The 27,891-nt window shown below is 37.3% G+C and overlaps 1 protein-coding gene across 1 annotated transcript in view; it reads right to left on the reverse strand.

Annotated features, from left to right (window-relative positions):
• Nucleotides 1-283: 283 nt before the first annotated feature.
• Nucleotides 284-27,891, reverse strand: part of Snoo (Sno oncogene) — a 90,810-nt gene continuing 63,202 nt past the window's right edge. Inside the window, exons 4-5 of the mRNA XM_090372223.1 lie at nt 11,089-11,291; nt 284-754 (exon numbers count right to left, since the gene is read on the reverse strand). Coding sequence (XP_090228349.1) covers nt 350-754; nt 11,089-11,291 — 608 coding nt within the window. The 3' untranslated portion in view covers nt 284-349. The remainder of the gene's footprint in view (nt 755-11,088; nt 11,292-27,891) is intronic.

Below are 27,891 nucleotides of genomic sequence, written 5' to 3' on the forward strand. Positions count from 1 at the left end.
ATCTGTATGTTTTGGTACTAATTTTGATAAGGGCATAAATTAACACATTTTAAAAAGCCAGTGCAGGGGCAAGAGGATAAAAACAGGGAGGGAAGGGAGCACCCTGAATGGCTTTTTCACAAGCTTTTGCTTTAACATAAACAGTTTTTATTTTGTAATGTCAGCACTCTACACAAAACACATGATGGAGTGAAGCAATTCTAAGCAGAAATACCACATGATTTCATATGCTGATATATATACCGTATCAAGTTCCTCTGGTTGACAATCAAAATAAGCACCATCAAGAGCTGTTGATTTTTATTTACAACTAGATCAACAGCATACAATCTAACTTTTTAAGCACCATTTAAGCATTTTCTTTTGTACTGGGAGAAGACGACAGCTCATGTGACATCTCTATTTTGATGTTGCCAATGGCTGTTTCTGAAGATAAGGTACAACCATTGTCAGGATGAATACTTTCCTCTGTCAATTTACCTTGGTCTTTCAATGTTACACCTTTCTGGAATTTCACAGTTTTATCTATCAACATAGCATAATTATCAAAGTCATCTTCATTAATTTCAGAATCCTTGCACTTATCTTGAATTCTGTCCAGTTCCTTTTTTAATGCCAGTTCTTTATCCTGCATCTCCAACATATGGCCCTCATAATCAGTCTTTAATTTTTCACCTTCTTTCTGAACAGGTTTTTTGATTTCATTAATTTTACTGTTTTTTTCACTCTGTGTAGAGTGCATTTTCTCTAGTTCCTGTTGAAGAAATTAAAATATGGTCATTACTGAACAAAATACAAAATAGCAAGACAGTATATAATTTTTATGGACAGAAAAATCTGAGTTAACTACATTATAGACATCTTAGCAACAATTACAGCAACAGCTCCAGCTGCTAGAACTGTTAAAGAGGTAACAGAATTAGTCTAAAGGTCAGAATGACAGCCTATCAAAAATTGAGGTGATAATAAATTCTATTAAACTAACTATCAAATAGAATCGGAAATAACAGAAATACACACAGTAAATGAGGATTGTCTTATCCTTCTATATGTTTGGCAGCCAGAAGACTTTTGACTGCTTTAATTTAATGGATACAGAACTGGCAAAACATTATCTTATTTTAAACAAACAGCAGAATAGCTGTTGTGATGCAATTTGTTTAAAAGTAGGGCATCTTAAGGAAACTCACAGATATATGAGTTTTATTTTATAACAAGAACTACATTATAGTAATTAGAGCAGTTGGAAGTACAGTGGCTGCCACAGACAGATGGGTAGGACAACATTAAGTAACAAAATTTCAAAAAGGGTTTATCTGCATTTCTTTGTGAATTTGGGTATGCTGATTCCAAACAGGACCTTGGTGTTTGTAAAGTAGAAATTGTTTGCCCGTAATGAAAGAAAAGTAAATGTGCAATAATTACACAGCATATCAGATTTATTAACAATGTTTAATAAAACAGAGACAATCTTTTCTATAAGTAAACAATTAGTGAAAGATTAAAAACTGGAAACCTTCCTAAGGATAATAAAAAAAAAAAAAAAAAATTCAAAATATAATTAAATGTTTTTGTCCATTGTGGTCAGTATGATCACCACTAGATATAGTCACCCACTATAGCTTCAACCTACCTGGACACAGCCAATGGATAAGAGGTGCCAAGTTTCCTTGGCACCTCTTATCCACTGACTATGTCCTGGTGGAATCTCTCTCAATGCTCTTCACTAACATCGTCTAAGTCCAAGTGAGGCTGAAGTAGCATTAGCATTAGTTGAGGCATATGATGCAAGAAAGCAAGCATATACAAAGCCAAAAAAAACAAAAAAACTTCCCATTTCATCCATCCAGTCACTCCAATTATGTCTAGTTCGGCCTTAAATTTATTTAAGCTATCAACTTCCACAACAGATGGAAGTCTGTTCCAGCAATCAACTACCCGCTGGCTAAAAGCAAAAAGTAACGGAGCTTGACTGACATTCCACATCTCCATAATTTTCAATCAACCTCTCAACTAGTTCTTTGTAATTTTCACTCTTAATATATTATTAAAATAGCCACTCATTACAGGGTGAAACAAATGCCAGGAATTTTGTTCGGCATGCCATTTTGTCTTCAAACACTTGTAAAGTCAATATCTGCTTAACTTGTGGAACAATAAATATGCCAACTTACACTTCTGCATCACAAAATTTTGGAAACAGATCGTATTTGCTTGAAAGTGTCATCTTGGAAATTAATAGATTAACAAATTGTATGACCATTGCCAGTTTGATATCGGACAGAAGAAGCAAGACTGTTTCTTGGAACAAAGGGAATTGTTTAGTTCACTATATGTGCCAGGATGCAACTCAATTCTGACAAACCCTTCTCTTCTCCTGTAGTGCTGACCTACCACTGCTACCTACTGTCAGAGGCAGAGAAAGCAAGGAATTTAGCAAAACCAACATGCAAGCACAGAAGGAACCACAGCATTTTAATGTGCCCACAAGCATCTCAATTTATGCTACTCATACTTGATCTTCTCTAAAATTTCTAGAGTAATCTTTAATACAAACAGTGTGCAACAAAAATTAATGGGTGTATATTATTAGCCATATGGTGCAAGGAAGCCTGAGACTTATGCTGCACCAGTCAAAAAAAAATTCCTGAGTTACCCTGTGAGAGAGAGAGATTTTGTTTTTGTTAAATGGGTTTTAGGAGCATTAGCAACTAAGGCCATATTGGTCCGGGGATATGCAGTGGTCATTCCCTGACCTTTCTGCATACTCCGTATTTGGTGGTCACGGGCTTGAACCCCGGTCTAATCAAGAAGCGTGTGCTATGCACTGCTGCTCCTGCCCACCTGGCTACGGAGGCACAGAGAGAGAGAGAGAGAGAGAGAGAGAGAGAGAGAGAGAGAGAGAGAGAGAGAGAGAGAGAGAGAGAGAGAGGAATCACCAAGAAAGAGAAGAATGATGATATCCAGCTAGCTCAGGGTGTGCCAAGCCCATACTCACTGGATGTGAGGCTCTGAGGTTGTATATATTCCCACTGTGAAGAAACACAGCTTTAAAAATTTTCCTAATGATTTGTCTATGAAAGATGCCACTATTCTGGAATATGATTCATAACAATAGCACAGGGCTATAATGGAAAAATAAACATTAATTACTTTGAAACAAATACAGCAAGTTAATCAAGTTAATACTACAATTAGGGTCATACTTGGCAATGTGTGATTCTGCTATATGTGTACCAAGATACCGTAATATTTCAAAATAAAATAATGAGAATAAAAAAAATTAAAAAAAAAAAGAGACAAAGCAATGCTCACCCTCAACATTGCAAATGCATGATTCCTAGCCCAAGAAGAATGCATCCTCACATCCATCAACAAAGCATGAGTGCCACTTTCATAATAAAAATAAATATGATCAAAGATAAGGAGTTTACATGCATTACATCTTCAAAGGGACATCAGCACTTGTGAACTTCAAAAAGGATCATATTTTGGTTGTGGTCAGACAGAGCCAAATGTCAACAGATGGCCCTATATAAGCTGAGCACTGAAAGAAAATAACCAAAATCAAAATAATAAAGTATGCCATAGACACGACCCTCTAGGTACCACACGTTGCATGCTTTATTATTCTGACATTAGTCCTTTTGCAAGTGGGCTTCCTCAAGCACATGGGCTCCCCACACACTTTCAGGAAAGTGAGTTTAGTGACTTTTAGTGAGTTTTCTATAGGGATGAGAAGTGTCATAAAAATAAAAACTTAAAATAAATGCATTTAAATATTAATTTCATCTTATTCAGTTGATTGCCCATCATTAAAGTAAAATTGTCAAAAATATGACAATAATACTTCAATGGAAGTTTAAAGAGCAGAAATCAAAATCATAATAAAAAAAACTTGTTACTCTTTATTTTGAAGCAATAATATCCTTTGTATCTTTCTGTCTATCACTTAATTCAATTTCATGAACTTCTGAATCTAAATTCCAGAAAATTTTAGCTTTTGTAAGTCAAAATCAGATAAGAATGGCCGACAGTTGTCACGTACTTTGATTTTCATGCTGTTATTTATTAAAACCATCTATTATTAGCTGAAAACAAATATGAGATGGCAGCATGTAATGGAAAAAGTTCAAGACAATTTGTACAATGATGGATGCTTTTTCTGAAATATCCTTAAATTTGACCTTCAAAATCATAGATCTATATAGGTAATCCCAGAGTTCACACATATATAATGTAGATCAGAGTTAATAACACTGTGAGAATACCTAGTTCTCACAGTTGTGGAGATATTTTGGTTGTTTAGGAAAATACAAAATTGAATGACAATATTTAATTTGGAGGCAAATCTATTGTCCAGTTATGAATGTCCACTGTGCTACATTTTAGTTAATGGATACATACAGAAATTCATTAATATTATAACTGGGACAGCAATATAAACTACCATTACTACAATATTCTAGATATAATATATCCAAAATATGAAATAACTGCATTACTGCATACTGGTACTGCTTCCATATAAATCAATGTCATTTTCCTTTAGTATCCTATAACTCTGCTATTTTTTTAATGGAAGTCCTTGAAGACTGTTCTTTCAATCCTTAGAGAGAAATGCAAACTCTGGGCGAGATTTTATAGTTATTAAAAACAAGCCACTTAGCATGTTCCCTGCTTCCTAATGCATATATGTGGCATCAGGTTTTTAATCCACTTAGAGGAAGGGGGGGACCAACCTACTTTCAGAACTTTCTTCCAATTTGACAGAAGAAAACCAGATATTTTTGTCAAGCAACCTTCACCAGAGCCCGACTAATTAGCATTAGCATTTTAGCATTAGTAGAGGCATATGATGTAAGAAAGCAAGCTTATGCAGCACAGCCAAAAAAAAACACTTCCATTTCACCCCTCCGTTTGTTCAAAATACCTGTCCAGCTGAACCTTAAGTTTATTTAGGCTATCAACTTCCACAATAAGGGATGGATGTCTGCTCCACCAACCAACTACCCGCTGGCTAAACGCAAATTTCCGCACATCTATCCTACATCTGTCTTTCCTCAATCTGAATTTACGCCCTCTCAGGTGATTATTCTGAGCAAAAGGAAGAATCCCATCGGCATTGAGTATGCTCAAACCATTCAAGGCTTTATACACCTCTATCAGATCACCTTGCCGGTGCCTAGTCTCCAGACACTGTAATTTGCAAAACTTAAGCCTTTCTTCATAATTCAGTCATAATGAGAAGAAAGCCCAAAAATGTCTGTCCTCTCCAATCCAGATTGAATCAATCCAGTTGTTTTCAATCCAGAGTCAAAAAAGGCTGCTGGAAAAGGCAGCAGTAAAAGTTTAACTACAGAGTAATATTACTGTATATGAGTTAACAAAATCTGATTTGTATATATAACTAAGCATGAAGAGACCCAGGGACCATTTTTTTTTATATAAAATTTTTTCATTGTCTATTTGAACTACCCCAATCTTCCTACCTCTACTATGCCAGATAGTGACTGGAAGGAGTCCGAGTAGTGTATATGCGGGAGGGGGGGGGCATTGTTGAGGCCACGTTATGTCAAGGATCTGGGTATATTCTTACCATGTGTGTGCCATAACTAAAAATTTCATTACTTAATACAGCATCCCCCCCCACCTTTTCTTACTATTGAATACACCATGAATTGTCAAACTAATAAGCTTGCAAAATAGGGATGACCTGGAAGATTTCTTTTCTTCTTTTACTTGTTTGGATTACTTTTTCAAAACTTCTGATGTCAACGTTTGCTCAGATCATGTTAGTGAAATTATTTGTGTAGGAATGGAATCCTTTATCCCACATTCCACTTTAAAATCTCATCCTTTATCTAAACCTTGGTTTTCCAATAACTGTGCTAAGGCTGTTCAAGAGAAGAATGTTGCATATCGTAATTGGCTTGTTTCCAGTTCTTCAGTTTCATTTTCTGCATACACCAAAGCTCACAACAATTGTAAAGCAGTTATTAATCAGTCTAAACTAGATTTTGAACAGGCTAAAATAGAAAACTTGCTTCTTGCCCTAATGGTAGCCGAGCATTCTGGTCTCTTGCCAAACCTATTGGCCGCAACTTTTGCCCATCTCTGCTCCCACCTTTGTCAAAACCAGATGGTTCTGTTGTCACTTCAGCCAATGATAAAGCTGACCTTCTAGCATCCCATTTTTCTTCCAACTCATGTATCAATGACCTTGGCAAAACACCTCCCACCATTCCCAACACACTCCATTCAATGCCTACTATGGTCTTCCGATTTCTCCACTTGTTCTCAAAACCTGTGCTCCTGAACTTACTCCTGTTCTTTGCCGCCTTTTTTCACTTTCTTATTCCAAAGGTGTTTTTCCTTCTGCTTGGAAATTTGCTCATATCCAGCCAGTTCCTAAAAAGGATAACAAATCCCTCCCATCCAATTATCGTCCCATTGCAATTACTTCTACTCTTTCTAAATAATGGAGTACTCAATTAACCGCCAACTCTTAAACTACCCAGAAACCTTCCGTCTGATCAACAATCACCAATATGGATTCCATCAGTGTCGATCCACTGGTGATATTCTGGCTTATGTTACCCATTTATGGACAAATTCAATGGAAAAGTTTGGTGAAACACAAGCAGTTTCTCTTGACATCTCATAGGCTTTCAATCGTGTTTGGCATAAAGGTTTTCTAAACAAGCTTCCATTTTATGGTTTGCCAACTGTTTTTTGTAATTGGTTATCCAGTTTTCTCTCTGATCGATCACTGAGGGTGATGATAGATGGCTCTCTGTTTTCTAACTTATCCACGAATGCTGGTGTCCCCCAAGGTTCAGTTCTTTTCCCCACACTTTTCCTCTTGTATATTAATGATCTTCTTCCATTGACTGGAAATACTATCCATAGTTTTGCCGACTAAGATCCAAGTATATGATATCAAAATTATTTTGTGCATCCAGTTCCTTTGTGACCACATCTCAATATCCAATCAAATTGGTCAGACAAAACTTCTCCTTAACAAACTCATGCTGTGTCCAAACTATAACCGAAGTGTTATTTAGATGATCCTGCAGTGCTTCTTTAATCAGTGCCTCCATTAATTTCCCCAGAACATAAATTAAACTAACAGGTCTGTAATTACTTGTGTCGCCATTTGGTCCTCCTTTGTGAACTGGAGGTCACATTTGCACATCTCCAGTCCATGAGTACTTCCCCTGAGTTCAAGGAAGCTCTCATAATTATGGCTAAGGGTTTGCTTGCTTCCTATGCCATCTCCTTTAATATAACTGGATAGATCCCATCCACCCCAGGTGCCTTTTTTATGTTTATCTTCAACAATTTCTCCTCCACTTTGCTCTTAGTTATTAAAAATCATTTAACTCATTACCACAGTTTAATAAATCTCTGGTATTCCCCTCCCTGAATAACTCCTCATGTGTAAATGTAGATTCAAAACACTCATTTAGTTTGTTAGCTACCTGAGCAGGTTCATCAACAGTTGAATCATCGATATCAAGTGGACCAATCTGATTCATCCCCTTCCTTCTAGAGTTTACATATGTAAAGAACTCTTTGCTGTTTTTCATTACATCCTTTGCCAAACATTTCTCATAATCTGCCTTGCCTTCCCTTCCCTTACCTAACCGCCTTTGTGACTTGATTACAGACCAGCTTATACCTTCCATAGGCTTCTGTGCCACCTGTTAATTTATATGCATCCCATGCATTTTTCTTTTCTGCCACATGTCTCATTAGTTCATCTGACATCCATTTAGGCCTAATATTTGCCTAAATGGATGTCAAGGCCTAAACCTTGAACAATATTTCTTAGTTGGTATGAAAAGCCTAGTAGCTTCCAAGATTAATTGAATGCTTCCTATTTAGAATTTGCTGTTGATAACATCATCAGTTGGTCCCACTGTATAGACTTTAAAAACTGTCTCAGACCTCCATAGTTACCTTTACGAAAGCAAAAACTCTTCCCACTACCTCTGATGGTAGTTACCTCTTTGAGTAAATCCCACATCAGCAAACTGTGATCACTGCCACCTAGTGGTTCCTTTACCTACAGATTCTTAATGCATGAAGAATCACTATTGATAATCAGATCAAGAGTATTACTCCCTCTAATTGCCTCCTGAACATGCTGCTGTAGAAAACAATCATCCAATAAATCCACAAAAGCCTTTCTAGTGTACGAATGACCAACTCAAGTTCCAGTCAATATCTGGGAAATTAAAATCCTCCATTATAAGACAATCTGATTTTCTGGCCCACTATTTCTCTGTACAGTTTTGTTATACTCATCAGAGTCATTAGGCCTATAGCACACTTCTACTCTCAATTTTTCTTTCCCAGTGTCACAGCAAATTGATTAAACACTGCACTGTCCACCCATGTCAACTGGATGCACTTCCTTAGATTTTATGTTTCTTAACTGATAGCACAACCCCTCCCTTCCTATCCTTCCTGTACACATTGTACTCCTCAAATTCCAATTCTGCATTCTTTATATCTGTGTGACACCACGTCTCTAATATCCCAACAATATCAGCTTTTGATGTTTTGACCAGCACCTCAAATTCATCAAATTTATTTACTACACTCCTAGCAATGGTGTACATGCAACTGTTCTTACTGTTAGCTACCCTAACATAGCCCATGCATTTACTTGTTCCACTATGACTCCCAGCAGTCCTGGAAATCCCCATTGCCTTGCTTTCCAGGCTGCTCCTTAATTGCATTTCAATAGAAGCAGTGCAAGAATCACTTTCACCTCAAACAGTGGCTACTGTTAATCTATTAGTCCGTGTATCCCCACCCCCAAGTTAGCAGTTTTCCAACCCACCTAACACTGCCTCGATAGCATCAGCAAATATTCTTGCACCCTTTCTATTTAAGTGTATCCCATCCCTGTAGAAGCAGTCTCTCCTGTTAACAAGCACAGACCAGGCTGAAAAAATTTCTACCCCATGAGCCTTGCACAATTTCTTCAGGGACAAATTGATTGACAAGGCTCTCGTCATATACTCCCTCCTATCGCGTCTGGGCAGAATTGCAGACACCTTCAAATTCAACCCTAACTCACGGCTTTTTTTCAACATTGACCTGCACTTGTTGATGTTGAGGATAATGATGAAGTCAGTAATGAATCTGAAGTTGAATAATACTAAAATAATAAGAGTATTAATCCTATACCTTTCTTTATAGGCTTTTGGGTTTTATTTTTATTGAATTTTAAATTTCCATTATATTAACAATAAATTTTTTTCAAAAGTTTTTTTTTTTTTCCTTAAATTTACCATTCGAAAATTAGGGCACATCTTCCACGCCTACAAATATGGTCTATATATAAACATATAACAAGGGGGGAAAAAAATCGCAAAAGATCTCTATCACTATGTTCACATCTGTTGATAAGTTGAAATTAGATAAACTCAATTACTCCCACATAAAACTTCTTATAACTGGTAAATAAAGAAAATGCTAAGTAAAGTGTTTAACAAATAAAAGTACAATTAAGAGAGAAAAAATATAAACATTAAAATTAAATTTAATAACAACATTTCAGAAGAAATTGGTAAACCACTGTCTACCTTTTGACTCTGAGACAAATTCTTGAGGGGAAAAAAAAAAAAAAAAAAGTGTGAAATAACAACGTAACACCCTCATAGAATTTTATGAAAATATGTAACAGCATATGTTAAAAAGCTTATGGAATATCCTATATGAATTTCAAAAAAAAAAAAAAAAAAAAACTAATTAACATCAACAAAATGTATGTTGAGGAAAACAGAAGGAGAATTCTTATTAACAATACTGTAATGGAACTTTTCAACACTGCTACTGGATTGAAATAAGGAGATGCTCTCACACATATTGTTCAGAAAAAGTGATAAGAAAGAGAGAGAAACTCAATTCTTATTTTGGGATATGCAGATGATTTTGATATCACAGGAGAAAGGAGGCAGCATTATAAAGCTTTTTCTGATCTATTCACTCAAAAGGCAGGATTGATTACAGTCAAAGATCTTTATTAACAATGTCCTACAAGTTATAATGTCCTATGTGGTTGGTCCTGCCAATTTTAACCAAATGCTATTTCATGAACAATCGATATAATGCCCATCCAATGTAAAGACCATTTTCTCATTCCCCTCGGGGGTCATTATATAGAACTTCGACTGTATTAATAAAAGAAAAAAAAAGAATTTTAAATCTCAGAAATAAGGAGAACATTCAAGTGCTTTATATCTCTTTCAATAACATGAAACCCAGACAATCTATTAAGTTCTAATATTTGGGGTCTGTAGTGATACTCTGAAATGATACTAGCATGAGCACAGAAATTAAGGCTACACCATAAGCTTGAAACCAATCCTATTTTGAAGTGCAACATCTCTTGTTTAGATTGCTATCACACATATCAGAACTTGATATCTACAGAACAATACCCAGACTGACCATCCTATACAATGCAGAGATATGGAGCACAACTAAATCTGACAATCACATACAGTTGCTTTGAAACAAAGTTCTAAGGAAGATTTTTGGCCCAATACAAGACTCTAGCAGCAATAATTGAGCAAGGAGAGCAAATAAAGATCTTTACAAACTCTACAAAAAACCACTGATTCTGGATAAAATTAGAGCAAGTTGATACAACTATATCTTTTTGGTTTCAGATGATTGAACCTAGAAAGAATGGCAGAAAAATGAGTGAAGAATGTTTTTCAGAAGCAATCAGAGGAACTAGCCCAGGAGAAGATATCACAGCAAATGGATGGACACCACTGAAAACGGCTTGGAAAAGATGGGATGAGAGAACTGGAAGGACATTGCCAATGACAGGAGAGAGTGGAGTCCAGAAGTTTTCCATGTTGCTATCATCAAATCCATAGATTTGATGATAATGACATTTCTCAACATTAAAATTGAGAAACCAGTATACTTTTTTTAATATAATATTTAAGCTGAAATTCAGTATAAAAAAGATATGGATAAAGAAGAAGCCCAAGAATAGTTTATTTAAATTAAAACATATTTGAGCCTAACTCTAAAATATAAAATTTTCATATTCACCTTTTTCAAAACTTTCCTACTATGTAATACTGTTTTCAGACATGTATGGTATTTTGAAACAATAGCTTCTACTTTTTTTAATATCTTGCTCTGCAAACTTAGCTCAACATTATTACTCTTCATTAAGGACTGTAAATCATGGAGCTCACCATCTACAGCAGATATTGATTCTTCTTCTCTGCCAACCACACTATCTTCCATTCCTTATAGATGGAAAGAGAAAAAATATATATACAAATAAATATATACATTAATTAAAATGATGATGAGGTAAATATATTTGTTATTTTTTTATATTAATGAGACAGTCCTGATGACTGCAATTAAACTGGCACAAGTCAAAAACTTCCAAAAATGATTGATAAGTACATATATGCAATATATGTAAAACACGAATAGGTAAGAAATTTTTTTTATTTGAACAAAAGAGCAATTTCCAATAATTGATGTTACTGGAGATTGCTTCATGTTGACCTAGTGATATCTGTGCAAGGAAGTTAAACTTCAGCTATCTTATTTAATGTGATAAAATACTCAAACACAAAGATGAATAACAATAATTAATTAGATAACTAGCAGACAGGTTAGTGCCACTGCATCATGTTTGTATGCAGTGAACTACCAGAGCAGATAAACTGGCATCGTTTTAATTATATCTCATATTGTGAAAACCTTCACAATGAGTTGCCGTGATATTGTACTACTTTGAATAAGTAACATTTCACCAATGGAGAAGACTAATGTTATTTATTCCTGGTGAATACCACCACCCAGATGGCACCATTTCAATGCTCATTGGCCTCTTTGTCTTTGGTGGGTGGGTAGGTACCCTGCTGTTGCAACAGTAACAACCCAGTTATGAAGTATAGCTTCACAATATGAGAGATGTTTGATGGTGTGCAATAGTATAGACTACGGCAATTTTTTGGGCTATAGCCTCAAACTACGTGGAAGTTTCACTAGCGGAAAAGTTAGTGCCATTGCATCATGTTTGTATGTAGCGAACTACTGAAGTAAAAAGATTAACAGCAGCCACAGGCAGGGGCTAGAGTGATTCTTGCACTGCTTCTATTGTAATGAGCAGCAGCCTAGAGAACAAGTTGCTGGGAGTCATCATGGAACAAGTAAATAGATGGGCTGTTTTAGGATAACTAAGAGTAAGAAGAGGTGCATGTATACTTGCATGTACACCAATGCTAGAAGTATAGTAAATAAATTTGATGAATTTGAAGTGCTGATCAAGATATCAAAGGTAGATATTGTTGGGATATCGAAGACATGGTGTCACACAGATAAGCAGTACAGAATATTGGAATTTGGGGAATACAATATGTACAGAAAGGATAGACAGGGTAAGAAGGAAGGAGGGGTTATGCTGTTAGTTAAGAAACACATAATCTAAGGATGGTTGGTTGGTTGTTGGGTTTTATTGGCGCATTAGCAAATAAGGCTATAATGCGCCAAAACCAGGTGATAATCTAAGGAAGTGTATCCAGTTGACATGGGAGGGCAGTGCAACATTGAGTCAGTTTCATGTGACATAAACACTAGGAAAGAAGAAAATGAGAGTAGGAGTGTGTTATAGGCGTAACGACTCTGATGAGTATAACGAACAATTGTGCAGAGAAATAGAATGGGCCAGTAAATCCGAATGTCTTGTAATGGGAGATTTTAACTTTCCAGATATTGACTGGAACTTGTGGGTTGGTCAGTCACACACTAGCAAGACTTTTGTCGATTTACTGGAGAACTGTTTTCTACAGCAACATGTTCGAGGGCAACCAGAGGGAGTAAATACTCTTGATCTGATTATCAGCAGTGATTATTCATGCATTAAGAATTTTCAGATAAAGGAACCACTAAGTGACAGTGATCACAGTGTACTGATGTGGGATTTACTTAAAGATGTAACTACCATCAAGGGTAAAGGGAAGGGTTTCTGTTTCCGTCAAGGTGACTACAGTGGTCTCAGAGTGTTTTTAAATTCTATACAGTGGGATCAACTGATGATGCTAAAAACAGCGAATTCTAAATGAGAAGCCTTCAAAGAATTAATCTTGGAAGCTACTAGGCTTTTCATAACAAATAAGAAACACTGTTCAAGATTTAGACCTAAATGGATGTCAGATGAACTAATGAGGTTCATGGCATAGAAGAAAAATGTGTGAGATGCATATAAATTATCAGGTGACACAGAAGCCTATGACAGATATAAGATGGTCTGTAATCAAGTCACAAAGGAGGTTAAGCAAGGCTGATTATGAGAAATCCTTGGCAAAGGATGCTAAGAAATACAACAAAGAATTCTTTACTTATGTAAACTGTAGAAAGAAGGGAATGAATCAGATTAGTCTACTTGATGTTGGTGGTTCGACTGTTGATGATCCTGCTCAGATAGCTAACAAACTGAATGAATATTTTGCATCTACAAAATACTCATTAAAAGATTTTGTAATAATGGAGAGCAAAGCGGCAGAAAAATTGTTGAAGTTAAACATAAAAAAGGCACCTGGGACAGATGGAATCTATCCAGTTATATTGAAGGAGGCAACGAGGGAAGTAAGCAAACCCTTAGCCATAATTATTAGAGCATCCTTAGATTCATGGGAGGTTCCCATGGACTGGCGACGTGCAAATGTATCCCAAATTCACAAAGGGGGTTCAGAGCGTGACACAAATCATTACAGACCTGTTAGTTTAACTTCTGTTCTGGAAAAATAATGGAGTCACTGGTTAAAGAAGTGATGCAGGATCACCTAAATAAGATTGCAGTAATAGTTCACACAGCATGGGTTTGCTAAGGGGAAGTCTTGTCTGACCAATTTGATTGGATACTGTGATGTCGTCACAAAGGAACTAGATGCAAAAAATAATTATGATATCATATACTTGGATTTCAGGGGACCTTTTAATACTGTTGCACATGGAAGACTGCTGTACAAATTGGAGAAGGTATGGCATTAAGGGCAAGTTGCTGCAATGGATAAAGGGATGGTTGAGTGGGAGACAGCAGAGTTTTAATAAATGGACACTGCTCTACGTGGACTAATGTTATTAGTGGAGTCCCCCAGGATTTGGTGCTGGGTCCATCATTCTTTTGTGTATTTATCAATGATATCTGGTGAGTATGGGCATGGCACACCCAGGGTCCTGAGCTGGATATTATCATTCTTCTCTTCCTTGGTGATTCCCTTCTACTCTTCTGTCTCTTGTGTAACTTCGAAATTTTCTTTTTTTTGGCTGGTGCGGCAAAAGCCTCAGGCTTCCACGCATCATATGGCTAATGATAATAATAATATTGATGAAGGTATATCAGGCTTAACGTCCAAGTTTTCAGATGATACAAAGGTTGGTAGGGTTGTTAATGACACTAAAGACAGTATGCAACTGCAAAAGGATCTAGAAAAGTTAGGCAGATGGGCTGACAAGTGGCAACTGAAGTTTAACATTGACAAATGCAAAGTACTGCATATGGGTAGCAGTAACCCACGAGAAACGTACCAACTATGTGGCACTACACTCGGAGTTGGAGAATGAAAAAGAACTGGGGGTAATTGTGCAGTCAGATATGAAGTTCTCTGGGCAGTGCAGACAGGCTGCCAGAGCAGGTCATGGAGTTTTGTCAATGAGATATGGGAATTTTGCTAGAAGAGACAAGGAGGTGATTATCCCTTTGTGTAAGGCAATGGTCAGGCCACACCTTGAGTAATGCGTACACATCTGGAGGCCTCATTTTAGGAAGGGTGTAGAGTTTCTAGAACGAGTACAGAGAAGGGCAACAAGATTGGCGAGAGGAACAAAGGGATGCTCTTACCAAGAGAGGCTTAAATTCTGCAAGTTGCAGCATCTGGTGACTAGGCACCTGCAAGGTAATCTGATTGAGGTGTATAAGGCTTTGAATTGTTGAGCAGGCTCAATGCTGATGGGATACTTCTGCTTGCTCATATTAAGAACCCGAGGGACATATATTCAAATTGAGGAAAGATAATTGTAGAATAGATGAGCGGAAGTTTGCCTTTAGCCAGTGGGTAGTTGATTGCTGGAATAGACTTCCATCCCATCTGTTGTTGTTGTGGAAGTTGATGGCTTAAATAATTTTAACACTGAACTAGACAAACATTTGGAGTGACCGGATGGATAAAATGGGAAGGTGTGTTTTTTTTTTTTTTTTTTTTTGGCTGATGCTGTATAAGCTTGCTTTCTTGCATCATATGCCTCAACTAATGCTAATGCTAAAATTGGTATCATTTTAATTATACCTCATTGTGAAAACCTTCACAACAAGTTGCCATGATATTACACTACCTATATTGTGGAGTTATACTTCATAACTGGGTTGTCACTATTAACAATACCAGGGTACCTATCCACCCACTGAAGAGAGGCCCAACGAGCCTTAAAACGGTACTATCTAGGTGGTGGTATCCGCTGAGAATAAGTAACATTAGTCCTCTCTATTGGTGAAGCGTTACTTATTTGAGGTAGTGCAATATCATGGCAACTTGTGGAGGTTTTCACAATATGAGATATAATTAAAACAATGCCAATTTATCTACTTCGGTAGTTCACTATGTACAAACATGATGCAATTGCACTAGCTTGTCCACTAGTGAAACATCAACATAGTTTACAGCTTTAGACCAAAAAATTGCTGTAGTTAATTAGATAACTTAAGAGGAAGACTTTTTTTTTTTTTTCTTTAGTTGTTGGCGCATCATCTTCTATGGCCATATTGCACCTCCCAAGGGTTTTTTTTTTTTGCATTTTCTACTCTGTAGTTTTGGAGTTTTGCATTTTCCACTCTGTAGAAAATGCAAAACTCCAAATCCAAGGCGGGATTCGAACCCACAACTTTTGGGTTGCCAGGCAGGCACTTTACCCACCAGGCTAGCCCAGTCGGCGGAAGGCTATCACAGATGACATCAAGTAAAGTAGCCTCCAATAACATCACCACACTAAATAATCTGTTCCCTATATAATCTTAAACCATCATTCAGCAAACAAAATGCTTGTTTTCCAGCAGTAGCCACCAGACCACATTAAAAGGACTCCCAATCATGCATGCCAAGTGCAATTTTAATTTAGCAATCCTGATTATTCCTGTTTTTCTTAGAGTTCCTTACTTCTGAACAAGAGAAAGAATTATTATCAAAACATCTGTTTTATCTGTAACAAAACAGTTTCTAAACTTTCTTACTAGATAATACTGTTTTCAGACATGTATGGTATTTTGAAACAATAGCTTCTACTTTTTTTAATATCTTTCTAAAGACGCTAAAGCAAGATACTAAAAACAAAAGTTTCAAAACTTTCCTACTATGTAATACTGTAGGAATTTGTCAAACAGACAAATTTTCATTTGTCAAACAGAGTCAGTGTTAATATTTATTAAGCTATGCTGGTGGGCTAAAGTTAAGATATAGTCAATTTTATATATTTAACCATTTGAAATCGAACTAAAATTGTGCGTGCATACATACAAGTTAAATGATGAAAATGCAAATGAGCACATGTGCATTGTTCTGACATGCATCATTCATTTTGTTGTGCAGAGATATCAACCACAAATGAGTAATATTTTATGGTTTAACAGTACAGATTTTGACCTCTTTGGAGACTGGAATCAGATAGCACATGACTGATTTGCTATGGTGAAGAGCATATGGCAAGATGGAAGAAGGCCAATCAAAGGTGGCACTAACACAGGTCCTGAATGTCCATCCAAATAAGAGCTGCATGAGGTAAACCCAGAGTCATAATAACAGCAGATGTCCAACGTCTGGAACTTCTGCCAGATGACGGGAAGATGAGACAGTGAAAGCACATTCCCCTCCCAAGTTCACAGCTACATTATGATAGAACAGCTTCTACCAAACTATACAACACAGGCTGTGTCAGTGGGAGTAAAAAGAGAGAGATCCATATGTAAGGCAATCCACAAATTTGTGTTCCTTTTGGCTATCACAAAGAAAAGCTAATTTAAACTGGTGTCATGATCATGTCAATTGGACTCAAGAGCAGAGATCCAATGTGATGCTTACTGACAAGTCCAAATTCAGTATATATCTACAGTCAATTCCAGATTATCATAAAGAGACATAAAACTAGTCCAAAAATATACAGGGAAAATAATCTGGGTAGAAGGTGCAATGTGCTTATAGAGCTGCCAACCTTCAAGAAACTACCTGCTATATAGTATGGGGGACAAAATCCTGGAATCAAGTGTCAGATTTTTTAATTGTGCAGTAGACTCCTCAGGCTCAATAAGCACATGCAATTGAATTCCTCTTGAATTCCCTCCCCTTTAACAGCAGGCCAACCTATTATTATAAGTATGCTCACAGGCTTTAGAAAAGACAGTAGTATGATTGTGAATTCAAGATGCCTCAAGTGATGGAGCTAGGAGACTTCCAAAGTTAAAGTTAATGGCACCAACAATCTGTTAAGTGAAAGTCAAATGGCACCAAAGATCTGTAGGTCAAAGATTGGTGATGTGATCTGCAAATGGAAACAGACTGTTGCTGAAACTGTCATGAAATTACCCAGAAAACTTCTGGAGCTGACACGTGTGACAGAAAAGAGCTACAAAAAATCATCTTCTCAGAATACGGGCTGACATTGCAGCACACTGCATGACATGGGTTACCATGGCTGTGCAGCTATCCATAACCCACTAACAGCCACGATTAATGCCATTGCTGTCCAGTTTGATGTAAGGCTTGCCATTCTTGGACCACAGACCAATGGAAAGCTGTTTTGGAGTGATGAGTCACAGTACATGATCTACCAGTCTGGTGACTATGCCTGTGTGTAGCAAGTGCCCAGAGAAAGCTACCTACCAGGGATGAGTCACAGTACATGGTCTACCATGTTTGGTGACTATGCCTGTGTGTAGCAAATGCCCAGAAAAGCTACCTACCAGACCACATTGTCCTGAAGTTAGGTAGGAGAAGCATGATGGTCTGGAGCTGTTTTTCATGGTTTGGCCTGAGACAATTAGCTGTTTTGGACAAACTATTAATGCTGGGGTTTATCTAGATGTCCTGGACAACAATGCATTATATACGTTGTGGCAGCATATCGGAGAAGGCCCATATCTGTATCAGCAGGATGATGCTCCACATCATATTTCTCGCATTGTGATGAATTGGATTGGACTGGCCAGCCCAGAATCTTAACCTCAATCCTATAGAGAACTTTTGGGCTGAACTGGATCATTGGGTACTTGTGAAGAAAGACTGAAAAAAAACAGATCTCAACTGTTCACCACTTTGAAGACCAAATGGCAGGGAAAAAAAAAAAAAAAAAAAAAAAAAAACCCAGGCAAAGATTGTTCCACAAATACTAGAGGCTGTCGTAAACGCTAAAGGTTAACACACTTATCACTTTTCCTGTAAATAAAAGTTATTTGAAGACAGCAGGTGTCTGAATTTTAATTAGCATTAGCAAAGGCACATGATGCAAGAAAACGAGCTTATACAGCATTAGCCAAAAAAAAAAAAAAAAACTTCTAATTCCGCACATCCACTTGCTCCAAATGTTTGTCTAGTTCTGCCTTGAATCTATTTAAGCTGTCAACTTCTACAACAACAGATGGAAGTTTGTTCCAGCAATCAACCACCTGTTGCTAAAGGCAAACTACCACACATCTATCCTACAACTGTCTAGACTCAATTTGAATTTATGCCCTCTCAGACGATTATTCTGAGAAAGAATCCCATCAGCATTTCACATGCTCAAACCATTCAAGGCTTTATACACCTCAATCAGATCACCTCACAGGTGCCTAGTCTCCAGACACTGTAATTTGCAAAACTTAAGCCTTTCTTTGTAAGAGCCACCCTTTGTTCCATTCACTAATCTTGTTGCCCTTCTCTGTACTCACTCCAACAGCTCTACATCCTTTTTAAAATGAGGCCTCCAGACCTGTATACAGTACTCAAAATGTGGCCTGACCATTGCCTTATACAAGGGAATAATCACCTCCTTATCCCTGCTAGAAAAATTCCTGTATATCATTGACAAGACACCATGAGCTACTCTTGCAGCCCATCTGCACTGCTCAGAAAACTTCATATCTGCCAGCACAATTACCCCCAGGTCCTTTTCATTCTCTACCACTGTCAGTGTAGTACCACAGAGTTGATACATTGCTCTGGGGTTACTATTTCCCATATGTAATACTTTACATTTGTCAATGTTAAACTTCATTTGCCACCTCTCAGGCCATCTGCTCAAACTTTCCAGATCCTTTTGCAGCAGCATAGTGTCAGTAGTGTTCTTGACAACCCTGCCAAACTTTGTATCGTCTGCAAACTTGGACATTAAGCTTGATATACCATCATCAATATCATTTATAAATACAGAAAATAACAATGGAGCCAACACTGAACCAAGGGACTCCACTAATAAAATTAGTCCACGAACAGCAGTGTCCATTGATTACCACTCTGTCTTCTCCCACTCAACCATCCCTTTATCCATAGCAGCAATTTGCCTCCAATGCCACACTGCTCCAATTTGTGCAGCAGTCTTCCATGTGCAACATAACAGTATCAAAAGCCTTCTTAAGATCCAAATATATGAAATCAAAATTATTCTTTGCATCCAGTTCCTTTGTGACTACATCATAGTATCCAGTCAAATTGGTCAGACAAGACCTTCCCTTAACAAACCCATGCTGTGTCCGAGCTATAACTGAAGTCTTGTCTAGATGATCCTGCAATGCTTCTTAAACCAGTGCCTCCATTAATTTCCATGGAACAGAAGTAAAACTAACAGGTCTGTAATTACCTGTGTCTCCCTTTGATACTCCTTTGTGGATTGGGGTCACATTTGCACATCTCCAGTCTGTGGGTACCTCCCCCTGAGACCAGGGAAACTCTCATAATTATGGCTAAGGGTTTGGCTTACTTCCTTTGCCGCCTCCTTTAATATAATTGGATAGATTCCATCCACCCCAGGTGCCTTTCTTATGTTTATCTTCAACAATTTCTTCTCCACTTTACTCTCAGTTATTACAAGATTATCTAGCTTATTGCCAGAGTTTAATACACAACTCTGACATTCCCCTCCCTGAATAACTCCTCATGTGTGAATGCAGATGCAAAATATTCATTTAGTTTGTTAGCTACCTGAGCAGGATCATCAACAGTTGAACAATCGATATCAAGTGGACCAATCTGATTCATCCCATTCCTTCTAGAGTTTACATAAGTAAAGAACTCTTTGCTGTTTTTCTTTGCATCCTCTGCCAAAGATTTCTCATAATCTGCCTTCACCTGCCTAGCCTCCTTTGTGACTTGGTTACAGACCAGCTTATATCTATCATAGGCTTCTGTGTCACCTGTTATTTTATATGTATCCCATGCATTTTTCTTCTCTGTCACATGTCTAATTAGTTCATCTGACATCCATTTAGGCCTAAATCTTGAACAATATTTCTTAGTTGGAATGAAAAGCCTAGTAGCTTCCAAGAATAATTCTTTGAATGCTTCACATTTTGAATTTTCTGTTGGTATCATCAGATGGTCTTACCGTATAGAATTTAAATACTGTCTCAGACCACCGTAGTCACCTTTACGAAAGCAAAATCCCTTCCCTTTACCCTTGATGGTAGTTACTTCTTTGAAGAAATCCCACTTCAGCACACTATGATCACTTCCATCTCATCATCATCATCAGCCATTTTCAATCCACTGCAGGATGAAGGCCTCTCCAGCAACTTTCCAGTTCCTTCTGTTTTGAGCACTGGCCATCCATTTACTACTCAAAAACTCATGAATTTCATCTATCCCTCTCCGCCTTTGTCTTCCAGGTTTTCTTCTAGCTCCTCTTGGGTACCATTCTGTTATTTTCTTAGTCCATCTGTCATCATGTCTTCGAGCTATGTGTCCTGCCCAAGACACTTCCATCTAGTGGTTCCCTTTATCTGCAGATTTTTAATGCATGAAAAATCACTACTGATAATCGGATCAAGAGTATTACTCCCTCTAGTTGCCTCCCGAACATCTGCTGTAGAAAACAATCATCCGATAAATCCACAAAAGCCTTGCTAGTGTGTGAGTGACCAACCCACAAATTCCAGTCAATCTTTTTTTTTTGTAGTTATTGGTGCATCGGCTTCTGTGGCCATAGTGCACCTCCCAAGGTTTTTTGCAGTACTTTGATCCAAGCCCGAGGCGGGATTCGAACCCGCGACCTTTGGGTTGCTAGGCAGGCGCTTTACCCACCCGGCTAGCCCGGTCGGCCCAGTCAATCTCTGGGAAATTAAAATACCCCATTATAAGACACTGATTTACTGGCCCACTCTATTTCTCCGCACAATTGCTCATTAGATTCATTAGGCCTATAACACACACACCTATTCTCATTTTGCCTTTCCCAGTGCTTATGTCACACCAAACAGACTCAACATTGCATTGTTCACCAACATCAATTGGATGCACTTCCTTAGATTTTATGTGTTTCTTAACTAACAGCATAACTCCTCCTCCCTTCCTGTTCTGTCTATCCTTTCTGTACAACTTGTACTCCCCAAATTCCAATTCTGCACTGCTTATGTCTGTGACACCACATCTCTGATATCCCAACAATATCTGCGTTTGATGTCTTGACTAGGAGTTCAAGCTCATCGAATTTATTAACTATACTCCTAGCATTGGTGTACATGCAAGAATACATGCACCTGTTTCTACTCTTAGTTATCCTAACACAGCCCATGTATTTACTTGTACCACTATGACTACCAGCAGTCCTGGAAATCCCCATTGCTTTGCTGTCCAGGCTGCTGCTGAATTGCATTTCACACTAGAAGCAGTGCAAGAATCACTTTCACCTCAAACAGCGGCTACTGTTAATCTACTAGTCCATGTATCCCCCCAAGGTAGCAGTTTTCCGACCCACCTAACTCTGCCTTGATAGCATCAGCAAATATTCTTGCACCCTTTCTATTTAAGTGTATCCCATCCCTGTAGAAGCAGTCTCTCCTGTTAACAAGCACAGACCAGGCTGCAAAAAATTCTACCCCTTGAGCCTTGCACAATCTCTCCAGAGCCAAATTGATCGACAAGACTCTCATCATATACTCCGTGCTATCGTGTCTGGGCAGAATTGCAGACACTTTCAAATTCAACCCTTTTCAGCATTGACTTGTACTTGTTAAGTAATTCCGCCGGTCTCCTACTCTTAATATCATTAGTGCCAACGTGTACAACAATACCACCCTTTGTACCATTAAAAGATGACATCTGCTCTACAATGTCATCAACCTTTGCCCCTGGCAGACATAACCGGTCCTGCTCCATCTATCCTTTTTGCACAATATGTTCCCTGTTCCCCTAACAATAGATCACCTACAACAAATAGTTCCTTTGGGGCCAGTGCATTCTGCATTGGGGGTTGCTGCTGTGTTGCTTGATGTCCAAGTGCAAGCTCGGCCAATGATGTGGGCAGCTGAGAGCTTGATAGGCCCCTCAATTTAAATCCTTTGAGGGCATCCATCCTGTCCTTCAAGCTCTGATATAAGCCCATAACATTGCTGAGTTGGCACCTGATTTCTTCACACTCCTTACATCGTGCACACACAAAGACATTCCCCTTGGCAATATCATGTCCCATTCCTGATTCATCCACAAACATCAAACAAGCAGTGCATTTCAATAGATTGTTATTCAGATGACAACCACCCCCCCTCAGTTCTCCCCTGAGCCACAGAACTTCCATTAGTTTGAGCCTTTTAATTTGCTGCTCTGGTGTGAATCATGATTTCTATTCAAGTTCAATAAAATTCTAATTCAGCATGTTCGGGAGGCAACTAGATGGAGTAATACTCTTGATTTGATTATCAGTAGTGATTCTTCATGCATTAAGAATCTGCAGATAAAGGAACCACTAGGTGGCAGTGATCACAGTGTGCTGAAGTGGGATTTACTTGAAGAGGTAACTACCATCAGGGGTAAAGGGAAGAGTTTTTGCTTTCATAAAGGCGACTACGATGGTCTGAGACAGTATTTAAATTCTATACAGTGAGACCAACTGATGATGTTACCAACAGCAAATTCAAAATGGGAAGCATTCAAAGAACTTATCTTGGAAGCTACTAGGCTTTACATACCAACTAAGAAATATTGTTCAAGGTTTAGACCTAAATGGATGTCAGATGAACTAATGAGACATATGGCAGAGAAGAAAAATGGGATACATATAAATTAATGGGTGACATGGAAGCCTATGATAGATATAAGCTGGTCTGTAACCAAGTCACAAAGGAGATTAGGCAGGAAAAGGCAGATTATGAGAAATCCTTGGCAAAGGATGCAAAGAAAAACAGAAAAGAGTTCTTTACCTATGTAAACTCTAGAAGGAAAGGGATGAATCAGATTTGTCCACTGGATATTGATGGTTCAACAGTTGAGGATCCTACTCAGGTGGCTAACAAACTAAATGAGTATTTTGCATCTACATTCACCCATGAGGAGTTATTCAGGAAGGGGAATGCCAGAGGTGAAGTAAACTTTGGCAGCGAGCTAGATGATTTTGTAATAACTGAGAGGAAAGTGGAGGAGAAATTGTTGAGGATAAACATAAAAAAGGCACATGGGTTGAATGGGATCTATCCATAAGGAGGCAGCAAAGGAAGTAAGCAAACCCTTAGCCATAATTATGAGAGCTTCTTTGGACTCAGGGGAGGTACCCATAGACTTTAGATGTGCAAATGTGACCCCAATTCACAGAGGAGGATCAAAGGCTGACACACAAGTAATTTTAGACCTGTGAGTTTAACTTCTGTTCCAGGAAAATTAATGGAGGCACTGGTTAAAGGAGCACTGCAGGATCATCTAGACAAGACTTCAGTTATAGCTCAGACACAGCATGGTTATGTTAAGGGAACGTCTTGCCTGACTAATCTGATTGGATACTATGATGCAGTCACAAAAGAACTGGATGCAGGGAATAACTTTGATATTATATATTTGGATCTTAGAAAGGCTTTTGATACTGTTGCAAATGGAAGCCTGCTGCACAAATTGGAGCAGTGTGGCATTGGAGGCAAATTGCTTCTACGGATAAAGGGATGGTTGAGGGGGAAAAGACAGAGAGTGGTAATCAATGGACACTGCTCACTGTGTACTAATGTTATTATTGGAGTCGCTCGGGGTTCAGTGTTGGGTCCATAGTTGTTTTCTGTATTTATAAACAGATATTGATGATGGTATATCAAGCTTAAAGTGCAAGTCTGCAGACGATACAAAGGTTGGCAGGGTTGTTAAGGACACTACTGATGCTATGCTGCTACAAACAGGATCTGGAAAGATTGAGCAGATGGGCTGAGAGGTGGCAAATGAAGTTTAACATTGACAAATGTAAAGTTCTACATATGGGAAACAGTAACCCCAGAGCAATGTATCAACTCTGTGGTACTACACTGACAGTGGTAGAGAATGAAAAGGACCTAGGGGTAATTGTGCAGGCAGATATGAAGTTCTCTGAGCAGTGCAGATGGGCTGCAAGAGTAGCTCATCGTGTCTTGTCAATGATATACAGGAATTTTTCTAGCAGGGATATGGAGGTAATTATTCCCTTGTATAAGGCAATGGTCAGGTCACATCTTGAGTACTCTATACAGGTCTGGAGGCCTCATTTCAAGAAGGATGTAGAGCTGCTGGAACGAGTACAGAGAAGGGCAACAAGATTAGTGAATGGAACAAAGGGTTGCTCTTACGAAGAAAGGCTAAAGTTTTGCAAATTACAGTGTCTGGAGACTAGGCACTGGCGAGGTGATCTGATAGAGGTGTATAAAGCCTTGAATGGTTTGAGCATGCTGAATGCCGATAGGATTCTTCCTCTTGCTCAGAATAATTACTTGAGAGGGCATAAATTCAAATTGAGGAAAGACAGATGTAGGATAGATGTGCAGAAATTTGCCTTTTAGCCAGTGGGTAGTTGGTTGGTTGAACAGACTTCTATCCCTTGTTGTGGAAGTTGATAGCCTAAATAAATTTAAGGCTCAGCTGGAAAGGTATTTCGAATAAACAGAGGGGTGAAATGGGAGTGGTTTTTTTTTTTTTGTTTTTGGGGCTGATGCTGCATAAGCTTGCTTTCTTGCATCAATATGCCTCTACTAAGGGTAATGCTAAAAATTCCAGTACAAAATATAAATAACCCTAAACCTATATCCCAATGCAGTTATAACACTATATGTATGTATTTTGGTAATGAATATTATCTCCGAGTTGTGTTATATGACTTTCTTATCCCCTGTCAACTTATACGTATTGATTTATGATGTTACGGTTGTAAAAACTAGGTGGCTATATTTATTTAGTTAAAAAAGTATAATTCAATTGACAATGAAATTTAATAAGATTACTAAATTTTACTGATTAATTGATACTACTATACTCGCTAACTAGTTTTCTGTTAAACCTTACGCTATCTAGTTCGGTGCACAAGTTGGATCGTATAAAAATGGCGGCAAGTTATGAATGGTTAATGTACGGACACGAGGTATAATTTAATTTCCAAATCGCACTATCTAAATTCAAAATAAACCACGGAGCTTGCTAGGTCTATAAGCTACTTATAGAAAATAATTTAATCTAACAATTAAGTCAATAAAGCGGCAAAATATAGTTAAAAACTTTGCGATAGCAGGAGCTGCCAAACTTGTCCAACACGTGAATTTGATACCCTTACCGATACTAAGTAATAATCTACAAAATCTCTATCTAAATTCAAATTAAATTAGAGTATTGTTACTAGGAATATAAAGCAGCTCTAAAAAATAAATTAATGTGCCAATTTAAGTCAATAAAAAAGCGAAAACTTCTCTATTTGCTGGAGCCATAAAATCTTCGCCTGTTCAAAGTGGTATGGTAGTGTATATATAAAAAAAAGTAATTAAATAAACACATATATATATATATATATATATATATATATTTTTTTTTTTTTTTTATTATTTATTTATTTTACGAAGTTAGATATTAAAATACATGTATCTTAACTTCTTGAAATTAACATATTTCCTTTGCTCAGAGAACATTATTTGCATGCAGTTGTCAAACCAAACACTAGTACTGCCACAATATGTACAACAGGGATTCTCAACAGTTCATCTCCCTTAGACACAAAACCTATTTTAGAACAAGCAAACAGGCAAAACAAACCATAAAAACATAAAATTTGCACATTCCAGAAATAACATGCTTTACGCATTATAACATAATATACTTCCATGCCAAATTTCATTAGTTTATATAAATTATTTACTTCTATCATTCTGTAATTTATAATTGCACTTTTGTCTTTTATACCCCCAATATATTTGTTGTAAGATATATCTGCATTATGAGAAGAGTAAAGTTATTTCCCTGAAAAAAAAAAAAAAAAAAAAAAGGAAAGGGCACCAACAATTATCAAAATCTTATTTTTGGGATCTTATCTGCACAGATTATTAAGTGAATTTTGTATTTGTTGCTTTTAATTAAGAAAAAGAAGGTTTTTTTTTTTTTGTGTTCAATTATTTGCATCATTTTCTTGGGATTAGAAAAGATTGGATGGATTATCCCATCTTTTCTAATCCCAAGAAATTCAAAAAGGTGAAAAATTTCTAGACTACAGGTGACCCCCGCTTAACGCTGATCATTCGTTTCAGAAAAACAGAGCGCTAAGTGAATCTGTGCTAAGCGAGCGCAGCTTTCCCATAAGGTAACATATGTATTTGTGAGCTGCGGTCGGTGCCACAGGATACTTCCTAATCAATAATAAACGGTAATGAAAAGATGCACAAATGTCGGTCAAAATATTTAATATTCAAATATTTGCACATATAAAATATTCTGCATTACATACGTATAATTATGTGGTAACTACTTGCGTATCAAAAGTAAACTTAAAATTCCAATTAAAATAATGAATTTAATTGATTTAATTTAATGGATGAATTTAATCATGAAAAATGTGTGGATTTTGAGTTGAACTCTGGCCTTCTTCCAAATAAACTAAAAGGGGTATTAATTTTAAATGGCCCGCAGCGTTACCACCCAACAATAAAGTCAACTGATCCTTCGCCGCTTTGAAACTTGGCATGTTTTTTCTTCTTTCAATATGAAACTTCTTTTAGGCATTCGTTTCCACAAAAGTCCTGCTTCATCTATGTTAAAAACTTGTTGAGAAGTATAACACATAATACCCCTCTTCAATAATTTTAACAAGTTCTTTTTTGAAAGTTTCGGCTCCTTGATCTGCACTAGCGGCTTCTCCCTGGATTTTAAATCTATTCTACCAGTCCTTACCAGTTTTAAATGGTTCCACATTTTTTTTTTTTTTTTTTTAGGCGAGTTTTCTTCAGATCATCATATTGGCTAATCTCTTTCTTTCTTTCTTTCTTTCTTTCTTTCTCTCTCTCGTTTTTTTTTTTTTTTTTTTTAATATTTAACTTAACTGAATTCTGCATTGGAATATTATCTTCAATAAAATTAAAGTGTTTCCATTTCAATCCTAATAGCCGGCCTAGTCCTAGTTGCTTGCAGTGGAACAGCTATCTTTCCCGCTGCTAAAATTAATTCTTTATTTTTTTATAATTGTTCTTACAGTTAAAGTTGCAAGTCCTAAATTAAGGCACACATCCGCTTGTCGTTGACCAGAATCGATTCGCTTCAAAACGTCTAATTTAATTTTCAAATTCAGTCTTTTTCTTACATTAATAGTCTTCATACTGCGCCCAGACGTCGTTGCTTTTTCATTCCTTATTAGCTCTTCAAAAATGTAACTGCATTGGTTGAATTAATTATGATACAA

Source organism: Mastigoproctus giganteus, chromosome 4 (assembly GCF_048544385.1).
Source record: "Mastigoproctus giganteus isolate SK-2022 chromosome 4, ASM4854438v1, whole genome shotgun sequence".
Classification (NCBI taxonomy): domain Eukaryota; kingdom Metazoa; phylum Arthropoda; class Arachnida; order Uropygi; family Thelyphonidae; genus Mastigoproctus; species Mastigoproctus giganteus.